Below are 25,239 nucleotides of genomic sequence, written 5' to 3' on the forward strand. Positions count from 1 at the left end.
TATATATATATATTCTGCACCTACTTTCCAACCCTTACACCATCTCATTTTGATCTCCAATTGAAATTCATGAGCACGTATACTACCCCCACATGATCTCACATTCTACCACATGCACACAAAATGGACAAAGTAACCTAAAAGACTAACAAAAAATAAATTATACAAAGTAAATCGACTCTGCTCATTCAGTTCAATTGCAATTCAAGGTCCACAACCACATCCATTTGAGAATTATAGAAGGTAAGAGAGGGAAGAATCATCCTTTAAACCAAAAAAATAGACCTCTTTGAGCCAGATCCTGTCAATCGAACTATTCTACAATTACATTTTGTTTGGAATTTATGCTTCCTAAACTTCAAAATTACCAAACTGACCACAGTGATTGATTTTATGACCCCCTGTGAGATTTTGCAGTATTAAACAATTCATACTCCAGGAAGTAGTCAGAGATGATTGTTCATCCATGGGCTTACAAACAGACTGGTATGTTTTTACAAATTAAAGTAGTATAATCCTCAGGTCTTTTAGATGCCACGCTTAAATTGTCCCGCAAAAGTGAATTAGGAGGCTCCTTGACATGTAATGTGATGACCAATCAATCCTTGAGCAGCCTTGCGGCTGTGAAACTATAAAATCATCTTCAAAACCACAAAGGACTAGTTCTTTCATGCTTACTTAACACGCCATCATAACCATCACTAGAATCAGACTCCACATCAATACAGTAAACTGCCTAGGGATCTGCAATATGCCAAACATAAGCCAGAACTTACTAAAATATCAATGAAAATCCATCAACTAAAACTCAATATTTTTAGAAGCAACAGCTGCATAAAATTTACATCCTGGCCCTTCCTCTTTTCTTATCTTTTTGTTTGCTTGGTACATCAAGGCCAGATAAGAACATTCCACTTATTCTCATAATATGATTGCCACTTGCTTTTAAAATTGTACTAAAATCTCAAAATGTAAGTTCAAGACAGACAATTTGCAAGCATTAGCACTCAAAGCTAAATATGTGTGTGAAATCATTTCAGCCAAAGGCTTGTAAGGTTCCATAATTCAAAGAAAAGTTACAAAATTAATGCATGCGCACCTGGGTAATGCTCTCTTGTTTGAAGAGAATCATACTTGTCCATGGACTCATTTTTGAGAGCTAATGTGATTGCCGCCTGCACAGGACTGTGCCCCATTGCTAGCAGATGTACCATCATTCTTGACCCTTCGATAAAAGAGGACATATGCATGAGCTGTCTTTACTTCTTCCTCATGTATGGGTGATACCTGGTGGTCATCAAAATTGTACCACCTATTCTCATCTAAAAGCTGCACTTAATAGAAAAGAGTATATATCAGGACGAAATATTGGAAAAAGTAGAAAAAGTCCACTAAAAAGTAAACTGAACAGTTAGTTGGTAGAAAGGCTTATCCACATCTGCAGGCTAAAATTGAACTAAAAACAATGGTGTGCCATAAAGGTGAAGGACTAAAGGTTTATATGTACTCGTTATAACAAAGACACTAGGCATCAACAATGATCAGTAAAGCAACACCCAAATCAGTGTCAACCACAATAGTTTGCAACTGAGAGAGCAGCTGATCTTTGGAGGGGGGAAAATGATGAAATCTTTGAGAAAAAGGTACAAAACTTTTTCACTGACCTTGATATGTGCAGTATAGTGCCCACTACCCATGCCACCATAATGATTAGTTAAAGCATACAGTTCGTAGAGTTGCCGTCGGGATGTGATTTTGTTCGCAACATAATTTGTTAAGTCAAAGTCATGAATGGGGAAGTTGACAAAGGTTTCTAACTTATTATGCTTTATGGACCTGCTGTATGAGAATCTCTTTAGATGGATGACCAATACTTCTGGAAGCCTCCATAGATCAAGCTTTTTACTTGCTTGTCGTCGCTCTTCACATTGAGGACAGAACCTTCATCAGATACACAAACAAATCAGATTAGTGTTTAGCTGTTCAACAGGTAGCCATTCTTTCAAAAGGATTTTTGCATTGATCAAACAGTTTAGATATTGATATAAGAATTTTAGACTACGAATATCAATAGCAAGTGCAAAGTAGTGGAAACCCAACATTCTTCATTCAAGGATGCTTCGTAAAGTACAAAAAGACTTTATGCACTATCAAAAAATGATTGAGCAAAACACAAAATCTGAGAACACAAACTAAGAGCTGTTCCATTAAGTAACCAAGGAAAGCATTTTGCATTCATTAAATTTGCAAGGCATGACTTGCAAATTCACATGGTGTTTCAAGGTTAACTAACAGTCAGAGCCACATTTTCTTATATTTCACCACAATCATAAGGCACTAGTCAAAGGGGCAAGTTGCTCCCCAAAAGGTTGAAAGGTTGAAACCATCAATATTCACCAATTCAGTCTCAATACCCCTATTTCTATTTGAATTTTGTCTTAAGACAGTAAACATTATTTGCATAAGGCAATAGAAAGTAACATTCTTTTGAACAACTAAGAATGTTGGTCAGTAATGCAATCCACCAACTAGAAGAAATACAATTTTGTTGGATCAACAGTTTATATATCAATCTTGAATTCTTGACCCTTAGGTAGGATCACCACCATATCAATCAAAGTCCGTCATGAACAACATGCCTACCCACAACAACATTTACATTGACAATGACAACACCAAGAATAAGTAGAAAGAAAAAGAAAAAGAAACTAACCACATATCTTCAGGGACCAGGGGTTCTTCACGCAGAAAAGCTTCCAGGCATGTATACAAGGAGAGAGGTTCAGTACGAGCTTTCTTGTTAGGAGGCCCATTAAACACTTCTGGCAAATTTTCTAAATAATGTGTATCATACTTGTCTAGAAGCTTCTGTGACCAGTCAACATAAACTAGTATCGAAGTTGATGATGAGGACAGTCTAACAGGTTTATCTTCTCCCACTGAAAGATCAATGCAAGCATTGCTTTCATCAACCAACTGAAGAGGTAGTTTCAGTAATGCTACTGCTTCAGAATTAGTTCTTTCCTTATTTATTGAATTTGACATAGAGGAATCAGTGCATGCTTCACCAGAACTGATATCATGACTCTGGTCTGATGCTGCTATAATAGAGATGCTAGTATCAAAAAAATCAGTTTTTCTTCGGCTTTCAGTTGTTGCCATTGGAGAAAGCATTTTGTGAACAAGTAGCTGTATATCACCTCTTGTAATTACATCATCACATGAGATTGATGAGACAAGAGGTGTTCCATAAGGCTTCCACCCTGACATAGTTTGGGCATCATTTGTTTCCCTAAGACACAAATATATACAAGAACAAATTAGAAAGTGGCTCAACACAAGAACCCACCATATAAACTAAAAATTCTTGAAATTGGTATTTTTCTAAACTGATAACATGTTAGCATTGGATCAATTTCACCCACCACCTGGCATCCTTTTGGTCCAGGATGTCATTTTTCTTTTCCTCCCGTGTTTTTTCATTTTTGAAAACTAAAATTAGACTGGGATGCCATTTGACTAAAGACAATTTTGGTCACAGAAAAAATGAAAAAGAGAAACTGTAGTCTTGACTAACTATGGAACTATTTGTTTCTTCAGGATATCTATGATAGTTAAAAGCATAAAGCAGTTGATGTAGTAATTAAAGCAGCCAACATAATTTTTAAAAATTGATGGACTCAATAACTACTGCCAGTTTTCTGGAGGCCCTGCCTTCTGGAACACTAGATAAAAGATAGAGATAAAGCAGCCCAATTTATCTCTGTCACTGATTAAAATAGTGTCATGAAATTATACATACTGTTCTCTACGGCGGTGTATTAACTGAAGATGTTTTGTATTCTTCACCAACTTTGGCATCTTGTATGCAGCAAGGTAGTCATCATCTTTGATGGTGGACAACATTATCAGAGGATCTTCTAGAAACTTTTGAATCAAATGGTTTCGTATCTGTGAACAAAACATTTGTATAATTCAATCCAATTAAACATATAAAAATTAAGCCACATACACACAAATTCAGAATGTTTACTGCTGCAAACCTCAACAAGCAAAAGCTTCTCACTGTGCTTCAGGGAACATGCACTGCTAAGGGCCTGGATTAAGTCCCTGCAACGTCCCTGCTTGGGGACAGTCACAGTGCAAGAAGATGGCAGGGCACTTCCATCACAAGTAAAAACTGTTACTGTCATATTGCGGGTGATGGTCTGCTGGAGAGGTAAGGAGAGGTACATGAATGGATCAAATGTGACGGAGACTTTATTGCATACTGGACACACCAACGTTGACTTGTATTGGCCCTGTAATGGAGACAATTTAGATGTATAAGTTCAAAAGCATTAGTAGGCAGGTGAAATAAATTTTGTTTGGTGGGGGGGGATGACAACAATGAAAATCAACAGCATGCTCTGTGGCAGGATGTGATTAAGAGATTTATCTAATGTGAGAAAAAGTGAGGCATAAATAGTACTAGTTGAACCTCATCTAAGCCTTTCACAATTTTATTGGTAAGTTACACACCCGGTGGATCTTAAACCCATGTCCGGATCCTCCCCCTTGCTATTACAAGGAAGAAATTTTCATTTGAACTTATGATCATTGACTCTAAGGGCCTGTTTAGTAGAGATGTTCAAACAACAGCTTTCAATGTTTAAACACTTAAAACTATGGGCCCAAAAAAAATATGTTTGGTAGCAATGTTTAATTATGGGTATTTAAGTTAAAATTCTCAAATTAGGGTGTTTCAAACATGAATTTTGAAAACTCATCTATACTAGTTTTCAGTTTTCAAGTAACGATGTTAAATGGTCTTTTTGTAAATAAGTTGAAAATAGTAAGGCCCATTGACAAGACCAAACTCTCTCTCTCTCATGCTTCAACCCTTTTTTTTTCTTTTTCTCCCACAAACCCACCTCTTTGTCCTTCTCTTCTTTTTTTTCTCTTTTTCTCTCTCCTTAAATAAAATAGTATTCTTTTACTCTACAACCATCACTATTGTAAAAATGACATATATACATACCAAACACACAATTATATTTTTTCACATTTAAAAAAATGTTATTTGAAATACGGTACCAAACAAATTTTTTGCAATATAAGTACTTTAAACAAGTGTCTTCACAACACTTTTTAAACCACGGTTTTTACATCAATTTGAACAACAATACTTAAACAAAACTACCAAACGAGCCCGAAGCATTTTACATTAATCAGGGCAAGAAATCTGAATAGATCATAATTGAACCATAATACTAAACAATAGGCTAAAGCACAATACTGTAATAAAAACTTTTCATATAATAATATAAAGATCATATTATTTTAGCTTCTAGATTTTCTACAAGATGATAATTTTTTTTTATAAGTAAATAAAGCTTCATTGATATCAAAAAGAGAGAGACACCCAAGTACACAAGAAGTATAAGGGGGGAACAAATTAAAAACGGACATTACAAAAGTCAAGAAGATCCAAAATAGAAGAAAAAGATTGGTTTCTCCACACAGAGAACCAATCTAGTAAGGTTCGAAAAAATAGAAGCTTGAGATCTGGCATGGAATGCTCATTGTCTTCAAAACACCTATTATTTCTCTCCTTCCAGATACACCACATCAAACAAAGAGGAACAACCTTCCATATATCTCCATTACGGTGGCAACCAAAACGACCTTGCCAGCAAGCAAGCAGCCCAACAATAGACATTGGCTTAACCCAACAAACTTCAAAAAAACCAAAAACCATATCCCACAACTCCAAAGCAACCGGGCAATGAAGGAAAAAATTGTCAACATTTTCACTATTACACTTGCATTTTCTACAAGATGATAATGTTTATGCAATCAAGCCTCAATCCCAAAATTTTGGGGCCGGCTATAGATCATCAATAGATTAGCCAGGAATGGCCACATGTACTATTTTCCTCCACTCTAATTTATCCGAAGTCATACTCTATGCTAAACAAGTCCGTTACTTCTTTAATTGACATGTCATTTTTCATTACTTCTAGTAAAGTTATTTTTGGTCGTCTTCTACCTGTGTTCATTCCCTTAAGTTGGATCAACTCACTCTTTCTTACCTATGCATTAATCGCTCTCCTCTAAACATGACCAAATCATCTCAAGCGACTTTCACTCATCTTTTCATCAATAAAGGCTACCCTCCTTATCTTTAAGGAGATTTCCTCACTTCAAATCCTATCTTTCCATGTATTTCCACTTATCTATCTTAACATTCTCCTTTCAACTACAATCAATACATTAGTATGTTGCTTCTTAATAGCCCGCCCAACATTCAGTACCTTAGAGCATAGTTGGTCATAAAGCAGTGTTATACAATTTTCCATTTAACTTAAAATGTATTTTTTCTCTTACTTTTTTTGATAGGAAAAGATTTCAAATTAAAGAGAAATCTTTTTTTTTTTTTTTTGAGATAGTTTCATCCTATGGCGTCCGTCCACTTGTAATAATAGTTCTTTATCATCAGACTAAGACACCAGTCAGTTTTTAGTGTAGACGGAGATTGACATCCTCTTCAATCTCTCCATCTTTATGGATTATTGATCCAAGATATCAAAATTGTTTGACCTCTAGTATTTCTTGGCCATCAGGTCTTACCACCCCTTCGTTTTTTTTTTTTTTCTACTTTTACTAAACTTACATTTCATATACTCTGTTTTAGTCCTACTTAATCAAAAACCTTTAGATTCTAGAATGTGATGCCAAATTTCTAACTTAGCATCACTCTACTTCTAGTTTTATCCACTAAAATATTACTCGTATATTGTGAATATTTCATTTTTGTAGAAAGAATAAACCAATGATTAGCCATTTTCTTGAAACTTTAGAACTTGAGAATAAGCATTGGAAAGTTAGATTTACAATCAGAATGTCTTGCTTCATTTACTTTTTTTTTTATAAGTAAGAAGAGAATATTATTAATAAAAGAAAAGCAAGAACAATACAAGAAGTTCATAGTAGTGAACAAAGGAAAAATGAACAAAAAGATAGAAGCAGCCCTTAATCTATTCTAATAGACGAAAGAAAATCCATAAGGGTAAAACAATCCGAGAAACCCCAACAACGAGACCAGTCAAAGCGGGTCCGTTGGCAAAGCTCTAATAACTGAACCACAGTTTTCCCCTCATCCTCAAAAGACCGCCGATTCCGTTCGGTCCAAATGGTCCACAATAAACAATTTGGGACCAAATTCCAAATATCAAAACAATGCTTCCCAAGCCAATTATACCAACAAAATAATAAGTCCACAACTGATCCTGGCATGACCCAATCGATCCCAAACAGCCGAAGCATATACATCCACAAAGAATGAGCTAACGGACAAAAAAGTAACATGTGATCCACAGATTCCACGTTACAACAGCACATACAACAACAATTTGCCAAAGGACAACCCCGAAGCATAAGGTTATCCAAGGTAAGAATCTGACCGTGATGCTTTGTGAGGAAGACTCAAAGGGGCACTTATAACAAGGTAATTTCAACTTACCTCAGCCAAGCTTCATTCATCAACCCTACTAAAGTTATGAGGCTTTGAGAAGAAGATAAGGGGCACTTATAACAACGTAATTTCAACTTATCTCAGCCAAGCTTCATCTGAACTGATTTGTAAAATTTATAACGATTTAAATTCTTTTATAATTTTAATGGAGGTATTATTGATAGGAAGTAACTGTAGAACACGAAACAAAATAATGCAGGACAATGAACTCTCAAAAGGTAACTTGATGTTTGAGGAAACAAAAGAACAATAGGACCTGGGAATCACCACCAAGCATGCGAAAGATAACAGGAAGTAACCATAGAACAAAAAACACAATAATGCCGGACAGTGAACTCTCAAAAGGGAACTTGGTGTTTGAGGAAACAAAAGAAGAACAAAAGAATAGGACCTAGGAATCACCACCAAGCATGAGAAGGGTAGGAAACCCGGAGTCACCACCAAACACCAAAAGAAAACTTCGAACCCAAATTTTATAAACCATAATCAACTATCTACAATAGTTTACTTTGGGCCCTTTAAATAGAGTTCCCAAATTACATTAAATGCATAAAGAAAATAAAAATTCATAATGCCTATTTGAATTTCGAACCTTCAGTCATATTCAAACTCAAATGTAAAATTCTAAAACACATTGGATTTTGGATTAAATTTGGATATACTGGCTTTGAATACTCAAATTCAAAGTCCGACTCCAACGAGTCTGCACCAACTAATAAAAACATGGCTAATAATAAGCTTAATCCATCTCGAAATGTATTCTGTACAAAATAACATATTGTGCAGAGAATTTTCGTTTTATAAGAGTACATATTGTGCAAAGGTACAGACTATCTTTGGAAAACATCTGGTTAAGGACTGCTGACAACCTGACTTTAAATCAAGTTATTTACAGTTAGAATCATTTCCAAAATCGAGTCCAAACAGTTTCCTAGGGGATGAAAAGATAAGAAACCAGGAAACCTTAAAGATTTCTGATAGAAAATTATCCGAAGGGTCATCACCACAGCCAACAGTAAAGATAAACAACACCTTTTTATATATAATTCAAAATTAAAAATAAAATAAAATAAAAACAATACTGATTTTGTGTGAGAAACTTGTGAGGTTTAATATTGAAGAAATGAAGGAAAACATATGGACAACAGGCTTGAATATTCTAGAGCTAATAAGCAGCACCCTCTCCCCTATTTTGAGAGACATTACCATAACAAGTAAGCTTGAATATCTTAGAAACAATAGAAGACATAAGGAACCTCTATTCCTGGAAAATTACCTCGAATGACATATGGACAACAGGCTTGAATATTCTAGAGTGAATAAGCAGCACCGTCTCCTCTATTTTGAGAGACATTACTATAACAAGAAAGCTTGAATATCCTAGAAACAATGGGAGACAAATGGAACCTCTATTCCTGGCAAATTTCCTCCAATGAACAATACTCACTAAATGGTATAAACATCCAAAGAAATTGGCTCTTACTGGTGCCAGAAGGAAACACATACAAGTTACTGCAACTTGCTTACAGCATAAGATTTCATAAAATATTGTTTTTTTATAAGTGATTTCATAGAATATTTTTAGTCAATACCAATGTCAACCAAGTTCAAATACTAGCATTGAGAGGCTTAAAACCATATCTAGAATCTAGACCGAAAACAATAATTACAATGTGATGGAGGTCTTTGACAAGACTACCAAGACTACTATCCAGAAAAGCAAAACCCTAAAGAATCATCCTACAAATTCAATTAAGGTTTTCAGTAGGTCTGATAGGACAGTTTTACTGGCTTCCAGAACACGTTTACTTGGGTTCCAAATCTATATTGTCACCATATTAACATCTTACTAATTTATTTACAAGTTGGCAAGGTTCTTTCGGTAGACATCGAAGCATAAATCTGTGGAGGGCTGTACCACATTGTGTCTTATCGGATTTTAATCTTTTTCCATGTTCTAATTTTTAAAAATGCTTGATCTTTGTAATTTAAGAGTTTGATGTACTGCTACCCATGTACACCCCCAGTGTACCTCGATCTTTGATTAATACAATTTCATTTTTATCAACAAAAAAAACAAAAAACAATAAAAAACATCTTGAGGATGCAATGACAAAGAAGCAATTTAGTTCCTTTGGTGAATGGTTTGATATGTGTCAATGTGTGACAAAATCTAGGTTAAGATGCGTAAAGACCTTAGATTTTATGCCTGTTTAATGTTAGATTCTTTCTGTCTTCTCTCTAACTTTTTACTTTCTACCTCTGTATTTTAGTTTCCAAACGTCCAACCATCAAATACTAATAAAAGCCTAACCATAAGTTACATAACAGCCTTTTTTAAAACTAGTTACCAAATCCTTAAATTCTGATAAGTTTCCTTGCCATTTTATGGGAATCCAAAAGATTGGTGTGAGTTATTCTTTTCTTCTTTTTTTGTTTAAGCGCAATTGTTATCCTACATTAATGAATGGACGCAGAAAATCTAAGCAGAACCAGAAAAATTTTGGTTAGAATTATAAGTTTGATGGTGTCTCACTATTAGTGAAGCTTAAGATCTAAGCAAGGACATTGCCCAAGATCCAACCTTTTTTTTTTTTAAGTTCTTCAAAGTCGAAATTTCTCACATGAGAAATAAACATGGACTAGTATCAGTGGATACCGAAGATAGACTGCGCTATACATTCAGTGCAGAGTATGTCAAAGGTGAAAATATTATTTAATAAGTGGAAGAACTCTGCCTGCAACCTATAAGCAAGAGATTTGCCCCCAAAGCTTGACCTGGAGTCCAAGTAACCCATCCCCAAAAATAGCAAGACATACAAGAATAGTTGATTCCAGAAAGAGGGCGCTTGCATACAGTAAAAAAGTACAAAACCATAAACTACACTCAAGATTTAGATTTAAAATATATCAATGTTATACTCACTTGGCACACATCAACAATTATAGAATCATTACGAGCAATATGATTTGCCCAATACTCATCGGCAACCTCTTCATCAGGTCGGCCATCAGCATCCCTGGTCTTCATATAAGGTTTGTGTTTGACACGATTCAGATCTTCGTGAAGACCATCTAGCAAAAATGCTAAAAGCTCCTGACAAAATAACAAACCATTTTACTGATGCAAATTGCATGGAAACCATGGAACGAATAAAAGCTTCAAGTCAAGCACTAAACCTGAGAATCATGCTGATTGTATCCAGTAAACTGAGGTGCAAAGCGAGCAAGCTTCGCTTTAAAGGATCGAGGAGCAACTGGTGCCCGTCCAGGTGCCCACAGCTTTCGAAGTAACTCACCAAAAGCTAGAGCTAGCTCACCCTACATAACGACTACATCAATTCACAAGAATAATAGCATAATAGCACTATTATCAAGTTATACTCATTATAGAATTTTCATCTCCACAAATTTATTTCAATAGAAAGAATATCTACCAGAAAGTGTGACATATTGTTTTTGATAAGTAAAGAAAAATTATTGAACCAAAAATATATCCCATGTACACCAGCGGTGTACGTAGGGAGCAGTACATTCAAACTTTCAAATTACAATGCTAAAGCATATCTAATAAAGAATAACAGGGAGGAGATTTGAAGGCAACACTCCAATCCAGTAAAGTGTGAAAAAAGAAAGATTTAATCTCAAGAATGTCTTGTATCAAAAAAAATCTCAAGAATGTCCGTTCACTACCCTCAAAACATCACACATTCAGTTCATGCCAAAGACACCACATAATGCAATGTGGCACAACCCTCCAAAAAGCTCTATTTCAATGTATACCAAAGGTACTTTGCCATGCTGCCAACAAATCAAGGACTCTCTCTGTGGCATAACCCATAGAAGACCAAACAAAATCCACACCATTGCCCATAACTCATAAGCTATGGGATAGTGAAGAAGCAAATGATCCACCAACTCCCCACTCTGTTTGCGCATATACCACCATTCTAAGGAAATAATACTTCTCTTTCGTAGATTTTCTATGGATAAAATCTTCCCTGAGGCAGCACTCCATGAAAAGAAAGCTATCCTAGAAGGAACCTTTGATTGCCACACCAACTTCCAAGGGATTGGCATGCCAGTAGCTGGGGAAAGAGAATGGCAGTACTCATGCACCTCAAAACCCCAACTCTTGACTAGCCTCCAACAGAGGTTATCAAGACCCTCACCCTTCACTGAGGTGGAATGAATTAAATGCATAAAAGCAGTCAAGCTCTCCAACTCCTAATCCTAGACTGATCTAGAATCCCATTAGGGAAATGCATAATCTCAGCTATAGAAGATTCCTTATCATGAAAAATTCCATAAAACTCCAGGAAGGCTTCTTTAAGAGGACAATCACACACCACAAGTCATGCCAAAATTTTACCTTAGGACCATCACCTACATTGAATAGAATAAACTGGGAAAAAATCAACCAAAGATATACACATGAATTTCCAGAGATACACAATATGGACCAGGCACAATGGAAAAAGTCAACCACTCCCGTCTTATGGAACTCTATTGATGAAAAATTAACAAGCAAGCCTTCTTAGTACACAGGTAGTGTACTAAGGATGGATGGAAATCAACAGAAAGTACAAAGATCTAAAAATTATATAAGAGGAGAGAAAGGATGACCACTCATCACAGCCATCTAATCATAGAACACAAGAAAAACAACCATCAAACATATTCAAGATCCAATCTTTTCATTACCTAAACCCTTAAACATCAAACCTTATTCAAGATCCCTTCATGATCTCATCAAGAAATCTAATTTCGTGCTGAATTCCAAAGGATCCTACATCAAAATTGGCATCAGAGTCCCATTAGGTTGGCTAAAAAAGGGGGAGGATGCAAAATGAGAGTTTCTCTTGTTTGGTGTGGTGGAAATGAGGGAGGATGGAAAAGGGTCTAAGTGGAGATTTTCCACCCAAGTTTCTCTTGGGAAACTGGAAATGGTTATGGCACTTCAAGATGGAAAACAAATTTACTGAGATTGGTAATAGCTACAAAATATGGTGAGAAATGGGGGGATGGATATTAAAACCTGCTAAAGGGACCCATGGTTGTAGCCTATGGAAATGTATTAGAGTAGGATCGAATAGATTGTGTCCTTTGATGTAGGTGCTGACACTGAGTACAGTTCTGGAATGACAATTGGTGCTGGAATCATCCTTTGAAGGAGTTGTTCCGGAGTTGTTTGTATGCTCATTAGACAGTGATCCATCAATTCAATCATTGATTGTTGGTCAGATAAATCACAAATGGGGAAGGTGCGGAGTTGGGGAGAAAGATTTCATAGAGATTTTAATGATTGTGAATTGGAATTGTTACATTCCTTCGTATATCTTCTTTAAACATACACTTCTATGAGAAAAGGTTGTGACCGAATGAGCTGGACATTGAATGGGAGTGGTAAGTTTGATATTCATGCATTCTACACTGTCTTACATGGTACTAGTGCAGTCTCTTTCCCTTGGAGGAGTATTTGGTGTGTTAAGGCTCCAAGGAGAGTTTTTTGTACGGACATCTTGGGGTAAGATCCTTAGATGTGAGAATCTCATGAAGAGAGGTTTTACTTTAGCAGGATGGTGTTGTAGATAGTAGATCATCTATTGAAGCATTGCTCTCTAGCTCATGCTTTGTGAAGTTATGTTTTTAGTTCTTTCAATATTCAATGAGTTTACCAAGGACAATCATATTTCTTTTCATGGTCTGCTTCCTTAGGTAAGATTTTAACAACAAATAACCTTCACAAAAGACGTGTGCTAGTTCTTGATTGGTGCTGTATGTGTAAGAGTTGTGGGGAGTCAGTGGATCATCTTCTTCTTCACTGCCCCATAGCTTGTGAGTTGTGGTCGTTGGTGTTCTGTTTGTTTGGATTCCACTGGGTTATGCCTCACAAGGTTATTGAGTTGTTTGAGTCTTGGCAGGGCATGTTTGGACGACATCGAAACATAGATTTGTGGAGACTTGTGCCTCATTGCTTGATATGGTGTATTTGGCGTGAAAGAAATGCTAGAAGCTTTGAGGGATGTGAACGCTCTACGCTAGAGATTAAGTCTTTTTTTTTACACACTATCCTTGATTGGAGTGTGGTCTTTTGTCATCTTTCTTGTTCTTCCCTTACTGTTTTACTTGATCATTGTAATTTTGGTTCTTAATTTATGCCCCCATAGTACATTCTCAATGTACTTGGGTTGGCTATTTTCTTTTTTTTAATAAAATTTCCGTTACTTATCAAAAAAATATGTATATATCTTCCATTTACTTGGAGGAATTGATTTGGGAAACATTCTTCATATTTGGAATATATTTCCTTCATGATTGATGTGGACCTTGTGGAGGGGAAAAAAATTGACATACTTTTGAAGATGCAAAATGTTCGATGACTCAATTGCAAAACTGGCTGCTTAGAGCTATGTTTGATACCCACGTGTGGAGTTTCACCACCAGAATTTCCGTTGTACATTTCAAAGAGTGGCTATCTTTACATCACATTATTCTTCATAATTCTTTAGACTTCTTTATGTTCTTTGACCATGAGGTAGTCTTCTTTTTCAATAAAATATCATTACTTAGGCTCTGTTTGGAAGTTCATAAGGGAAAGGAATGGAATGGAAAGGAATGGAATGATCATAAAGGAATGGAATGATCATAAAGGAATGGAAAGGAAGGGAATGGAATGTATTTAAATAAGAGAAATGAATGGAAAAGAATAGAATAGAATGGAATTAAGTAACCTTGATTGAATGTTTTAAAATAAATGAATGGAAATGAATGAAAATGAATAGAATTTAAGTAATCTTGTTTGGGAGTAACACGGAGGGAATGGAATGAAATCATTTTATGACAATATTACTATTAGACCACTATTTTAAAATAAAGGGTTGAATATATTGGGGTATTTTGGGAGTTTTAGTAAAAAATTCATTAAATCTAATTTCACTCCCTCCCATCCCTCCCAATTTCAGGGGAAATAAAAATTTTGAGTTTTAAGGAATAGAGAGGAATGAATGTTCCCTCCTACCTATTTCATTCTCTCCCACTTAAACTCCCAAACAAGGGGATGGACTTTCCATTCCCTCCATTAAAACTCCCAAACAAGGGAATGGAAGAATATTCTAAAATTATTATTTTCATTCCTTTCCATTCCATTCCATTCCCTCCTCCCAAACGAGGCCTTAAAAATTTTATAATAATAAAAGATAATAAAAGAGTCAAGAACCATCCACCTATAGAATTCAAAGTCAAAGTTTCACAAGTACTAGCACTAGAGAACAAAAATAGATCCGGAATAGAAATCCACACAAGTCTATGTAAAATTCTCAACTCAAATAAGCTTATTTGGAACAAAATTTCAAAATAATTTATTACTATTTAGTTGTACCACAATACATCAGTGTAGCATATTATGTTAGCCAGAGCAAGGAATCAACAATGACAACCGCCAAGCCTTAGTCCCAAAATTTTGGGGTCAGCTATGGATCCTTAACAAACTAGTCAGGGTTGGTCACCCATGTATTATTTTCTAACATTCTATTTGATCCAAAGTCGTACTTTTTGTTACTTCCTTAATTGACATGACTTTTATCTACTTCTATTTTAGTTATTTTTGGATTTTCTCAACCTTTTTTTTTCTCTCAACTTAAATCAACTCACTCTTTCTCATTGATGCAAAGCAAAGAATTATAAATTAAAAATAAAAACAATAAAAAAGTAAAAAGTATAGAACCATGCAATCAACACAATTAAAAAAATAAAATAAACAACCTACTTCAACAGTGATGCAATCCACACAACAATAAATATCTATATCTAAACCTAAACTCAAACGTGAGTGCCTTCTAAACAAAAAGTCAAATACATATTAATTCATATTCTGATGACTGATGGCTGCATTGTGTTTCGTTTATAAAGAGAAAAGAAAAGGTGAGCATAATAATTCATGCACAAAGCACACCGAGAATGATAAAACATGAGGCATCAGGACTTGTATTTAACAAAGCCACAAAGGGTACTGGATCTTAATGGAATTGTAGTATTTAAAAAATATCAAATAAAGGCACCTTGAAGACCAAAAATTATTTACCAAACTATCAAAAAGAATAAATATATATATATGGGAAAAACAAAACAAAACAAAAACCCTACAAACTGATCCAATAAATTCAACCTACAATGCCTTAGACACCAAACTCTAGCTTTCACATAAAATCTCAAAAGGCTTTATAATCATTAATCAGGCTTTGATAAAAAAGATCAATTTTTCCTATTTTCTTTAACTTTTTTGTATATAGGTAAGTTACACATGCACCCAGTGGATATTGAACACATGACCTCAAGCTCCACCTTGCTCTTACAAAGGGAGGAAGTGTCATTTGAGCTAAAGCTCACTGGCCAAAAGATCAGTTATTTCGCATTTAAAATTGTTTTAATTTATTTTTATAAGTAATAACTTTTATAATTGTATATGATACTTACAACCATGCCCAAAGGGTTCTGCCAGTTGATCTCTTGATGATAATCTTCTCGAAAATATCTAGCAAACTCTGGAGTATGAACAAGGCATTGTATTGCACTGTTCATAAAACAAGTGTTCCCAAGGTTCATCAACCCAGTCAAACCACCAGTAGCACCCCTTGTACTTACGCCGCTGGTACCGTATGCATTATCCGACTCTCTTACTGGAGAAGTCAGGTTAGTAATTTGTGGCAGCTCCATCGCGTTGCTTCTAGTTGCACCCTTACTGGCGGACAAGCCTCCTGCAATTGATAAGCTTGACTTAGACGGCTCTATAAGAAAAGAAGTAGCTTCCCTCTGTGAAGATCCATTGTCCTGAATAGAAGTTATGGAACCAGCCAGTGCAGTACCATTCACATGGTTAAGGACCTCCACCAGAATCTGTTTTAAATTATTAAAGAACAAAAGAAAAATGTCTGTTAAAAACCAGAAAAGTACGGCATTAACTAGATGGCCATCATCAAATATATAGAAGCCAGAAGGAAAAATAGCCAAATGATTATTATAGGGGGTGAGGCTATTTCACCTTCTACTGTATGTGACTTTCTCAAATTTTAATGCATACATGAACTACATGACTGTCACTGTTTTGGTGTTTTTGTAACAGTGTGTGCGCTCATGTGTAAAGATGACTCTACAGATAATGTCTTCAGCAGGAAAAACACCAGCCATGACAAAATTAATACAAATTATAAGAAATAGACCATTTCTTGGCAAATGCACATTAATAAAGAGGCTTCATAAATAGTCTGCACCTCGTGAAACTAAGTGTTCAGATGTTGCAAGCTAATGTCGGGCAGCATCAGTGTTGGTAAAAGCACAAGGCGCACTTAAGCGCAAAGGCCTCTTGGAGCCTAGACGCAAAGCGCAAGCATGTGCCTGATTCAAGTGAAGCATACATTCTAAAAGAAAATTTTAATAAATTTAAAAATAATTATTAAAGAGAACTACAACAATCAAATTATCATATTAATAAAAAAAAAAAAAAACATTTACATAAGCCCTGCTTTTGCAATTTTAACACAAAAATTGCAAGTCAAGTCATTTTAATTTTTTGAATCAGATATGAGTACTTCCATGTAATATCCTTTCTTAAATCTCCTATAGCCATAATTCCCTATGACTAATTACTAATATTATTTAATAATTTAATCACTTAATAATTACAAGTTTTTAAGAATCAATCTACTATGTTCAACATCAACTACTAAAGTAACTAAACAATTACCAAAAATATAATACATCATACCTTTTTTTTCATGAATGAGCTAAGAATATCAGGACAAATCAGTATGGTAATTGGTACCAAGCAGATATTCAAAAGGGAAAAAATAAAATAAGAAGAAGAAGAAGAAGGAGAAGCTGGGTGGGTTATTGTTTCGGGGAGAAAAAACCAAGAAAAAATGAAAATAAAAATAGAGAAGAACTAGGGGTTGTGGATTTTAGCACAAGTTACACTCAAAATTTTTTTTTTTTTTTTTTTTTTGAAAAGTTACACTAAAAATATGCCAAATCAATGGTTATATCAATAATTTCAAGATCCTATAGTTTTATTTCAGTTTTAATTTTTTTTTTTTTTGGAAAATAAAAAAAATAAAAAAATAAAAAAGTTCAATAAAGAGCGCTTTCAGCTATTTGAAAAAGCGCTTTTCTTGTGCCTAAATTGTGCTTCTTTGAATGTGCCTCACTTTAGAGGCAAAAAGCATTGGAGCCAATCCTTGGAGCTTCCCACTTTACACTAAAGTGCGCATAAAGTGTGCTTTTACCAACACTGGGAGGCATGCTAACCATCAACAGAGAGTTGTGCTGAATACCACAGGTAATGAGCACCAAAGAGTGACAGAGCATAAATGAGGCAACTAAGCTGGGGCTGCATCAACATGACTATCAATCAAGGGGCATCTGGTAATGAGCAGCAGAGAATAACAGAGCATAAATGAGGCAACTAAGCTTATAACAATTATGTTCCGGCTGCATTAGCATGACTATCACGGGACATCTTTGAACAATTAATAAGTTGAATTTTGCCTTTTTTTTGCACTGGGTGTGTGTGTTGGGGGGGTGATGGTGGTGGTTAGGCCTCTGTGAGCATTAAATACCACTTATGATTATAATTTGATAAGAATGTCAGCATAAAAGTGAGGAAAGGCATTATTTGGGACACTTCAAACCTCCAAGAACAAGACCATTTGCCTAAATGACATCAATTATGTTCACTTATTGAATATATTATTAGAAATTTCTAACACAACAAGAGTATCGAGTAAGCAACCTTAAGTGTATGACCGCCTTCTACGCACAATTTAAAGGAGAAGATAAATTCAAGAAAAAAAAACTTTCAACGCTCACAAACGCAAAGAAGAATCTTAACTTTGAATCACCAAAACCATTTGACAACCGTTTTTTATTGCAGCCTAAATGACCAAGCCCTATGAGTATCTAGATCAAGAGTTTCCTCTATCTTAAGGAATAAATGGACACCAACAAGACTTTTTTCTAACAACCACCTCCCTACCACATCAACATTGATCTTAAACCTATCAAAACTTTATATCATTCCAAAAATATCATAAAACCACAAACTAAAAAGTCTAATACAAAAAAAGCCATCTAAAAACCAAGCACTCAGGTTTCAACCATCCATCCATTACTTGCTCAAAAGAGGAAGCGCATTATCTGGGATGTTTCAAACCTCCAGGAACATGACCAGTCTAATTGATATCAACTGCATGGCTCACTGTTCCATTTTTGGCCTAATATAGAATACAATAAATAGTTTTTCACTTATTGAATATATTATTATAAATTGTCCATAACAAACATATATAGTAAGCAACTTGGAATTATCTAAGAGCCTTCTAAGCACAATTAAAAGGACAAGACAAAAAAATTAGCCTTCATCACTCACAAAAGCAAGGATGAATTTTAAATTTATGTTCTTGATTGTTTGACCCCTTGTACACACCCTGTGTACTAGGGTGTTTCACCTTTTTGAGATCAATAAACTTTTACTTATCAAAAAAAAAAGATATTCAACAGCAATTACATCAAATGCAAAATCTTATTTCATATGCTAAGTGACTTCTTTAGAGAAAACATAGTAGTCATAAAAGGATAGCAAGTGTGCAATGTAAACCTACATCCTGATCCATCTGTACATTGGCATCATCAAGCGTCTTATCCATGTCATTCATCAACGCATGTTTTCGACGGCCATAGTAATCCCAAATGCACACCTACAACAGAGTAATACTCCTGAGACTGAAAGAAAAGATTCCCAAAGAAGAATATTTATCAAAAATAGACTACAAGTTATACATGTAAATAGGATATATAAAGTCTTTACATGTTCCAAGTTAAGATCAAAAATTTCACAGGCTTTCCTATGAAGCTCTCCAATGGTTTCCTGCCCACCAAGTTTGAAGACACAATTCAATAGGCTTATACCTTGTAACAAAAGAGGTGCAACAGACACTAAAAGGAAGTCATATAAACAATGAGGTCTCAATATTATACCTTTTTGCTTATTCTAATAGTAGAACGGTCACCTTTTGGCATCACATGTAACTGAAGACGCAGAGGATACACCTCAACAGCCAACTCTGTCTGAGAAAGACCAGAACTGATTACTTTCCGTTCTAGTGTTGGACCGCCACCGTACCTAAGACACGCAGAAGGCTATAATTGTCTCCTTAATACTAATGTAAATGATAGACTAGAAGATACAAGAAGTAGTTTTAATAGATTCATCCATTCATATTAAACATGGGTAAAATATTTAGTCTTGAAGTTTAAGGATGGTTTCAACCTGGTCCCTCTAAATCTAAAAGTTGCAATAAAGTTCTTAAAACTTTTAAGTTATTACTGTACCATCATTCTGTCAAACGAAGTTACAAATCCAATGTAAATTGCTGACGTGGCTACTTTTGGCTGATATGACACATGGCATGTGCCACATCAGGAAATAATTAAAAAATTTAACATTTAATTTTCATCTTATGCATTGAATAAAAATATAAGTTTTCTTTTATTAAAATAGGTACATAATTTCTACTGAAAGTTCAATTCAAATGGATAAGGCATTGAAAAGATAAGGTTGTGGAAGGAAGATATTTTTTTGTTTTCCTTTTTCTTGTGTTTTAAATTTAAAGGGAAGGGAGAATAGATGAAAAATAGAGAGCAGTGGGTGGCAGAGGCAAAACAATGGATTGATATATATATATATATATATGACAAAGGAGAAAAGGAAAGAGATTGAAGAAATCCAGGCAAGAAATGGAGGCAATGGAGAAATCTGGAGTAAAATAAACGGAAATGGTTCTTGACGGATGCTTCTTCTATGCAATCTTTTCTTTTACTATTCAATTGCAAGATATTTTTTCGTTTTCCTTTTTTTTCTGTTTTAAATTTAAAGGGAAGGGAGAATAGATGAAAAAATAGAGAGCAGTGGGTGACAGAGGCAAAACAATGGATTAATATATATATATGACAAAAGAGAAAAGGAAAGAGATTGAAGAAATCCAGGCAAGAAATGGAGGCAATGGAGAAATCTGGAGTAAAATAAACGGAAATGGTTCTTGACGGATGCTTCTTCTATGCAATCTTTTCTTTTACAATTCAATTGCAAGATATTTTTTCGTTTTCCTTTTTTTTCTGTTTTAAATTTAAAGGGAAGGGAGAATAGATGAAAAAATAGAGAGCAGTGGGTGACAGAGGCAAAACAATGGATTGATATATATATATATATGACAAAGGAGAAAAGGAAAGAGATTGAAGAAATCCAGGCAAGAAATGGAGGCAATGGAGAAATCTGGAGTAAAATAAACGGAAATGGTTCTTGACAGATGCTTCTCCTATGCAATCTTTTCCTTTACTATTCAATTGCATTCACTTAATCAGGATTAAAAGGAGAGACACAGATCTGAGAAATGAGTCAGTGCAGATTTTAATTTGGATTTCATAAATCAGTCTGAGGAAAACAATTTTTAGTGATCCACTAAACTTTGAATTTCAACCAAATAAGCAAACATGGAGAGATTTAAGTGAGAGAAAAGCATGTGAGATGTAAGCAGAGTGATTGGGGGTTGCAAAGGATTTTGTTGAATGTTCTTCATGTCATATATGTGCCATGTCAGTCTCCATTAGTACCACATCAACCAGATAGTATATCACTTCATACAAAAATCCACTGAATAAGATTTTCATAAGTTTGGTTCCATCACAATTTGGACCATATCAAATGGTTTGTTTGAAATAATCAAGATTGTAGGAATCAAATTGAAACTATGAACTACACAAAGGGAGCTAAAATCTATTCAAGCAAACTTATATTTAATAAAAGCATGAGGTTGCAAATGAAACCTCTATATTTATGAGGATAGAGGATCATTTTAATTAGTCTATAGCATTATGTAGAGATGACTATGGCCAATGAGTTTTAAATCAAATAGAACTTCTTCCTCCCACAATAATGGGATAAAGAGTGAGGTTGTGGGTGCAAAACCCACTAAGAGCATATGTAAGATACCAATTAAAAAAAAATGCATAGAGATGATTATGGATTGATCAAGCACCTTTACATCATATATGTTCACCACAATGTCATCAAGAGGGACCTTGCTAAATTTAGAGCTCTTTTCACATAAAAATGGCTAAACTCTAGATTCAACTGAGAAATCATTCCAGTTTACAGTTTTTCTAACATATCAGAACATTCATAAAAAAAATTATATTTACCCTCAATCAATGAAAGGTTAACATATCTTACATTCCGAAGATCATTGACACTATATCAGTGGTGTATTACAGCTCAAGAAACTATTTACTCATTCTAGTTTTTCCAATAGACCAGAAAGGAATGCTACGAATTTTCTCCAGCATTCCTTTATAAAACAAGACAAAAAGTACATACACTGATTGATCAAAAAGTAGCCTGCTGATATTTTCTACTCATGATGCTAGTGTTTTATTGTAATAGCAATCAACATAAGAAAACTAACATAAAATATGTTGCTAACCATCTTCATTTAATATGAAATAGCATAATGCTAAGAATTACAGAGAAAAAATGGAACCAAATTATGGAAGGACATTCTCACATCCAAAATCTTGTACATTCCCACTTAACTTACCAAATATATAATTGGTGCCAAACTTCTTGCGGAAGCAATACATAATCACGGCCTTCTAGTAGAGTATCGTGAATCTCAATAACCATACGAGAATTCTCAGATGCTGTATCATATATTAAATCAGAATTATCAATACCAGCAGGCCTCTTTAGAGAACTTGAACCGACAAAATCACCATGATCAATCAATGAGGATCCATCATTTGCATTGTTTGGCTGGTCTTGGTTCACATATTCAATCCAATTCTGCCACCATCTGTAGAAACCAATTATAAACACAATAAAAATATATTCGCATTTAATATAACCCAAATCTAAAAGGACAGAAAATTGGGACCAGCACACAAGGAATTTCAGACTAGACAGCAAAACATACCACAAGATACTAGCTATTGAGTGCTGAAAATAAATAAATAAACTGCTGCATCATTAAGGTAACAGCTAATGCTAAGGCTTTAATTGTTCGTTCTTCTTTTTCGGCTTACAACAAGTGGTGAAGAGGGGGATTTGAACTCAAGTTCTCCCTCTGGGGGAGTTCAGGAAGTGCTGCTAAGCCACAAAGCTCTTTGCATTTTAGGGCTTTAATTGTATGAGAGGCTTTTCATTTCAAAAATTCCTCCACATCGTTAAGGTAACATCAGGACCAAATTCCAAAATGGACCTCAAAGAGATTGGACATGATGGCTTCATGGAAAGGAGCAATGTTACCCCCATGAATCCCACCATATATTTAACCTACACTGAACAAAACATGAAATATGAAGTAATGAAGGAACAGGTGTTGACCCCCCCCCCACCCCCCTCAAAAAAACCAGTTTGTTTTAATTCATCTATAACAAAATTCAAGCCATGGAGCCACATCCAAGTTCTAGAATAGCAAGCTATGTTCCAAATATAAAGCTACAACAATTATATCCAATTTCTCCACAAATAACTCTAAAACACCCCAACATAGTGGGGTTGTTATTTTTAAATGGTAAGTTACACACACACACTCAATGAGACTTCAACACACAAACTCACCCGCATCTTTTTAATACCAGAACTCACCCATTGATAAAACACCCCAACGTAGCATTTCTTTTTTGTGTGGTAAGTTACACATGCACTCCATGAGTCTTGAACCAGTGAGCTCACCCCTTTTCTATGATAGCATAGGGAACCTTTCTAAAGAAGAGCCCATTGGACTAGCCTCTAGCCAATAAAACCTACAGGCAACCGACCCCACTTGCCAGAACCAATTGTCCTGTAATTCAGGGGCATTTGCCCCCCTGACGATGACGAGCTACACAGCTTATGCTCATTCCCAGAAGCATCCTTGTCCCATTAAATGGGCAAAGGAGGGCAAAAACAGCCCCCAACACATATAGAAAGTGTCCCTCACCATACTAAACTTCTTTTTTTCTTTATTAGTAAGTTACAAACTTACACACACCCAGTGGATTTTGGACCCATGAATATGAACTTACCCTCCACCCACTCTTATGAGACCAGAAAAGCTGCATTTGAGGCAGACCCAATTTGCAAATGTTGAATAGAAACCCTAGAGTGCTACAAACACACAAACATTTCAACCGAAAAACCCTCACAACCAAAGCTAAAGCCTAAAACTGAAAAAAAAAAAAAAAAAAAAAAAAAACTGAAAATTCACTCTTTTTTTTTCCTCTTCCATAAAGACCACACTGAAATTGAGGATTTTGGTTTCACAACTCTCATATTCCTACAATCCTTTCGATTTTCTACCAAAAAAGTGTTTTCCAAAAAGATTGAAATTTTGAAATAATTCATAACCAAAAAAACAAAAAACAAAATTACAAATTTGAGAAATTCACCTCTGAGTGATTAAGAAAAAAGTGTCGCCCTCTTTGCTATTAGCTTCGGAGGCCAAAGCAATGTCACGGATCGTAATCCTCTCTTCCTCTGGCGTCAGCTCCGTACTGCTCGCGTTGCAGCACATCGACACCTCCACCATTGCACTCTCTCTTTTCGCCTCAAATCTCAGTTTGCTGAGTGAACGAATGAGCGAGTGAGAAAATTTTTTTGTGTTTTTCTTTTTCGTTTTCTCAGTAACCAAACAAGGTGGTAAGGATAAACTAAGCTGAGAAATGGCTAAAGGGAAGTGTTTTTAAATGTGGTTTTAATCCAGACCCGAATTTTCTCATAAAACGGGTTGAGAGCTTATAAACCCGAACTAGACCCGTATATCTTTTTTTTTTTAAAGTAATATTTTATTTAAGTTTTTCAATGAGAAAATATTAGAATTTTTTTATTTATTGAAATGATGGAGTTTAGATTATATTAATTTCATGTTATGGCTTTTAACATTCTTTAAAAAAAATTAAATCAAATATGTGAAAAAGTGTCAAAGCCCTTGTAGCTAATTGGCACTTCCTCATATACAAAGTGCTTAGGGGTCTAGGGAGAAAAGGGTTCAAGTTGCAGGATTAGCATATTATAATTATTTTTCAAAAAAAATAAATAAATATATATATGTGAAAAAGTTTAGTGAAGTAATTAATGGTTTGAGTGAAAAAGTTTAGTAATTAATTGTTATTTCCATTTAACCGGGTAAATTTCGATTCTAAATAAATTTAAGTGTCATTTTTAATCCTAAAAATTTTTATTTAAAATGATTAAATCAAAATTAGAGCGAATTAGAGCTGTTGGTTACTTATTGAGCTCATATATATATTGTTAATTTGTTAAACTTTAAGTCATGAGGAATGTCTCTTACATATTGGAATCTCTTTCGAATAATGGGTGTCACTACCATATGCATTTTGCCCCTTGAAATGCACTTATTCAATTGGACAAGAAAATTGAGAAAACTTTAATTTGACTTGGAAAGTCAACAAAAAGCATGAAACATGTCCAATTACCTCGGATCGATAAGAACTAGCCAAATACAAGAGTTTTTTCACATTAAAATAAATAAATAAATAAGAAGAAGTGGTTTCACCATGTTTAACTAGAAAATTCATTTGTTTGAACACAAACATTTCAATTCCCTTCAAAACAATTTTTCTATGGTAAAGATCAAATGTAAACACATGTGAGACATGTGAAGGGTGTTTTCATA

At 34.9% G+C, this 25,239-nt stretch overlaps 1 protein-coding gene across 2 annotated transcripts; it reads right to left on the minus strand.

Annotated features, from left to right (window-relative positions):
• Positions 1–265: 265 nt before the first annotated feature.
• Positions 266–24,258, minus strand: LOC142610380 (ubiquitin carboxyl-terminal hydrolase 5). 2 transcript variants are annotated; one of them, XM_075782190.1, is made up of 15 exons: positions 23,993–24,258; positions 22,162–22,416; positions 19,547–19,691; positions 19,377–19,436; positions 19,171–19,266; positions 16,381–16,411; positions 15,992–16,272; positions 10,697–10,837; positions 10,443–10,613; positions 4,044–4,301; positions 3,803–3,951; positions 2,714–3,292; positions 1,665–1,941; positions 1,100–1,329; positions 266–744 (listed from the first exon to the last, which is right to left on the minus strand). In XM_075782190.1, the coding sequence occupies exons 1-14, from the start codon at positions 24,130–24,132 to the stop codon at positions 1,147–1,149; spliced, it is 2,766 nt and encodes a 921-aa protein (XP_075638305.1). In that variant the 5' UTR covers positions 24,133–24,258; the 3' UTR covers positions 266–744; positions 1,100–1,146. The 2 variants fall into 2 exon arrangements, with proteins under 2 accessions (XP_075638305.1, XP_075638304.1); XM_075782189.1 differs by having other exon boundaries at positions 15,992–16,411.
• Positions 24,259–25,239: the final 981 nt, after the last annotated feature.

The sequence above is a fragment of the Castanea sativa genome, chromosome 9, assembly GCF_040712315.1.
Source record: "Castanea sativa cultivar Marrone di Chiusa Pesio chromosome 9, ASM4071231v1".
In the NCBI taxonomy this organism is placed as follows: Eukaryota; Viridiplantae; Streptophyta; class Magnoliopsida; order Fagales; family Fagaceae; genus Castanea; species Castanea sativa.

Coding starts and splice junctions, on each gene's coding strand:
- LOC142610380 (XM_075782189.1), bottom strand. CDS start 24,132: ATGGTGGAGGTGTCGATGTGCTGCAACGCGAGCAGTACGGAGCTGACG. Junction 22,417..23,992: donor TTTTTCTTAATCACTCAGAG/GTGAATTTCTCA, acceptor TGGTTTCTACAG/ATGGTGGCAGAATTGGATTG. Junction 3,952..4,043: donor AGAAGCTTTTGCTTGTTGAG/GTTTGCAGCAGT, acceptor TTTTGTTCACAG/ATACGAAACCATTTGATTCA.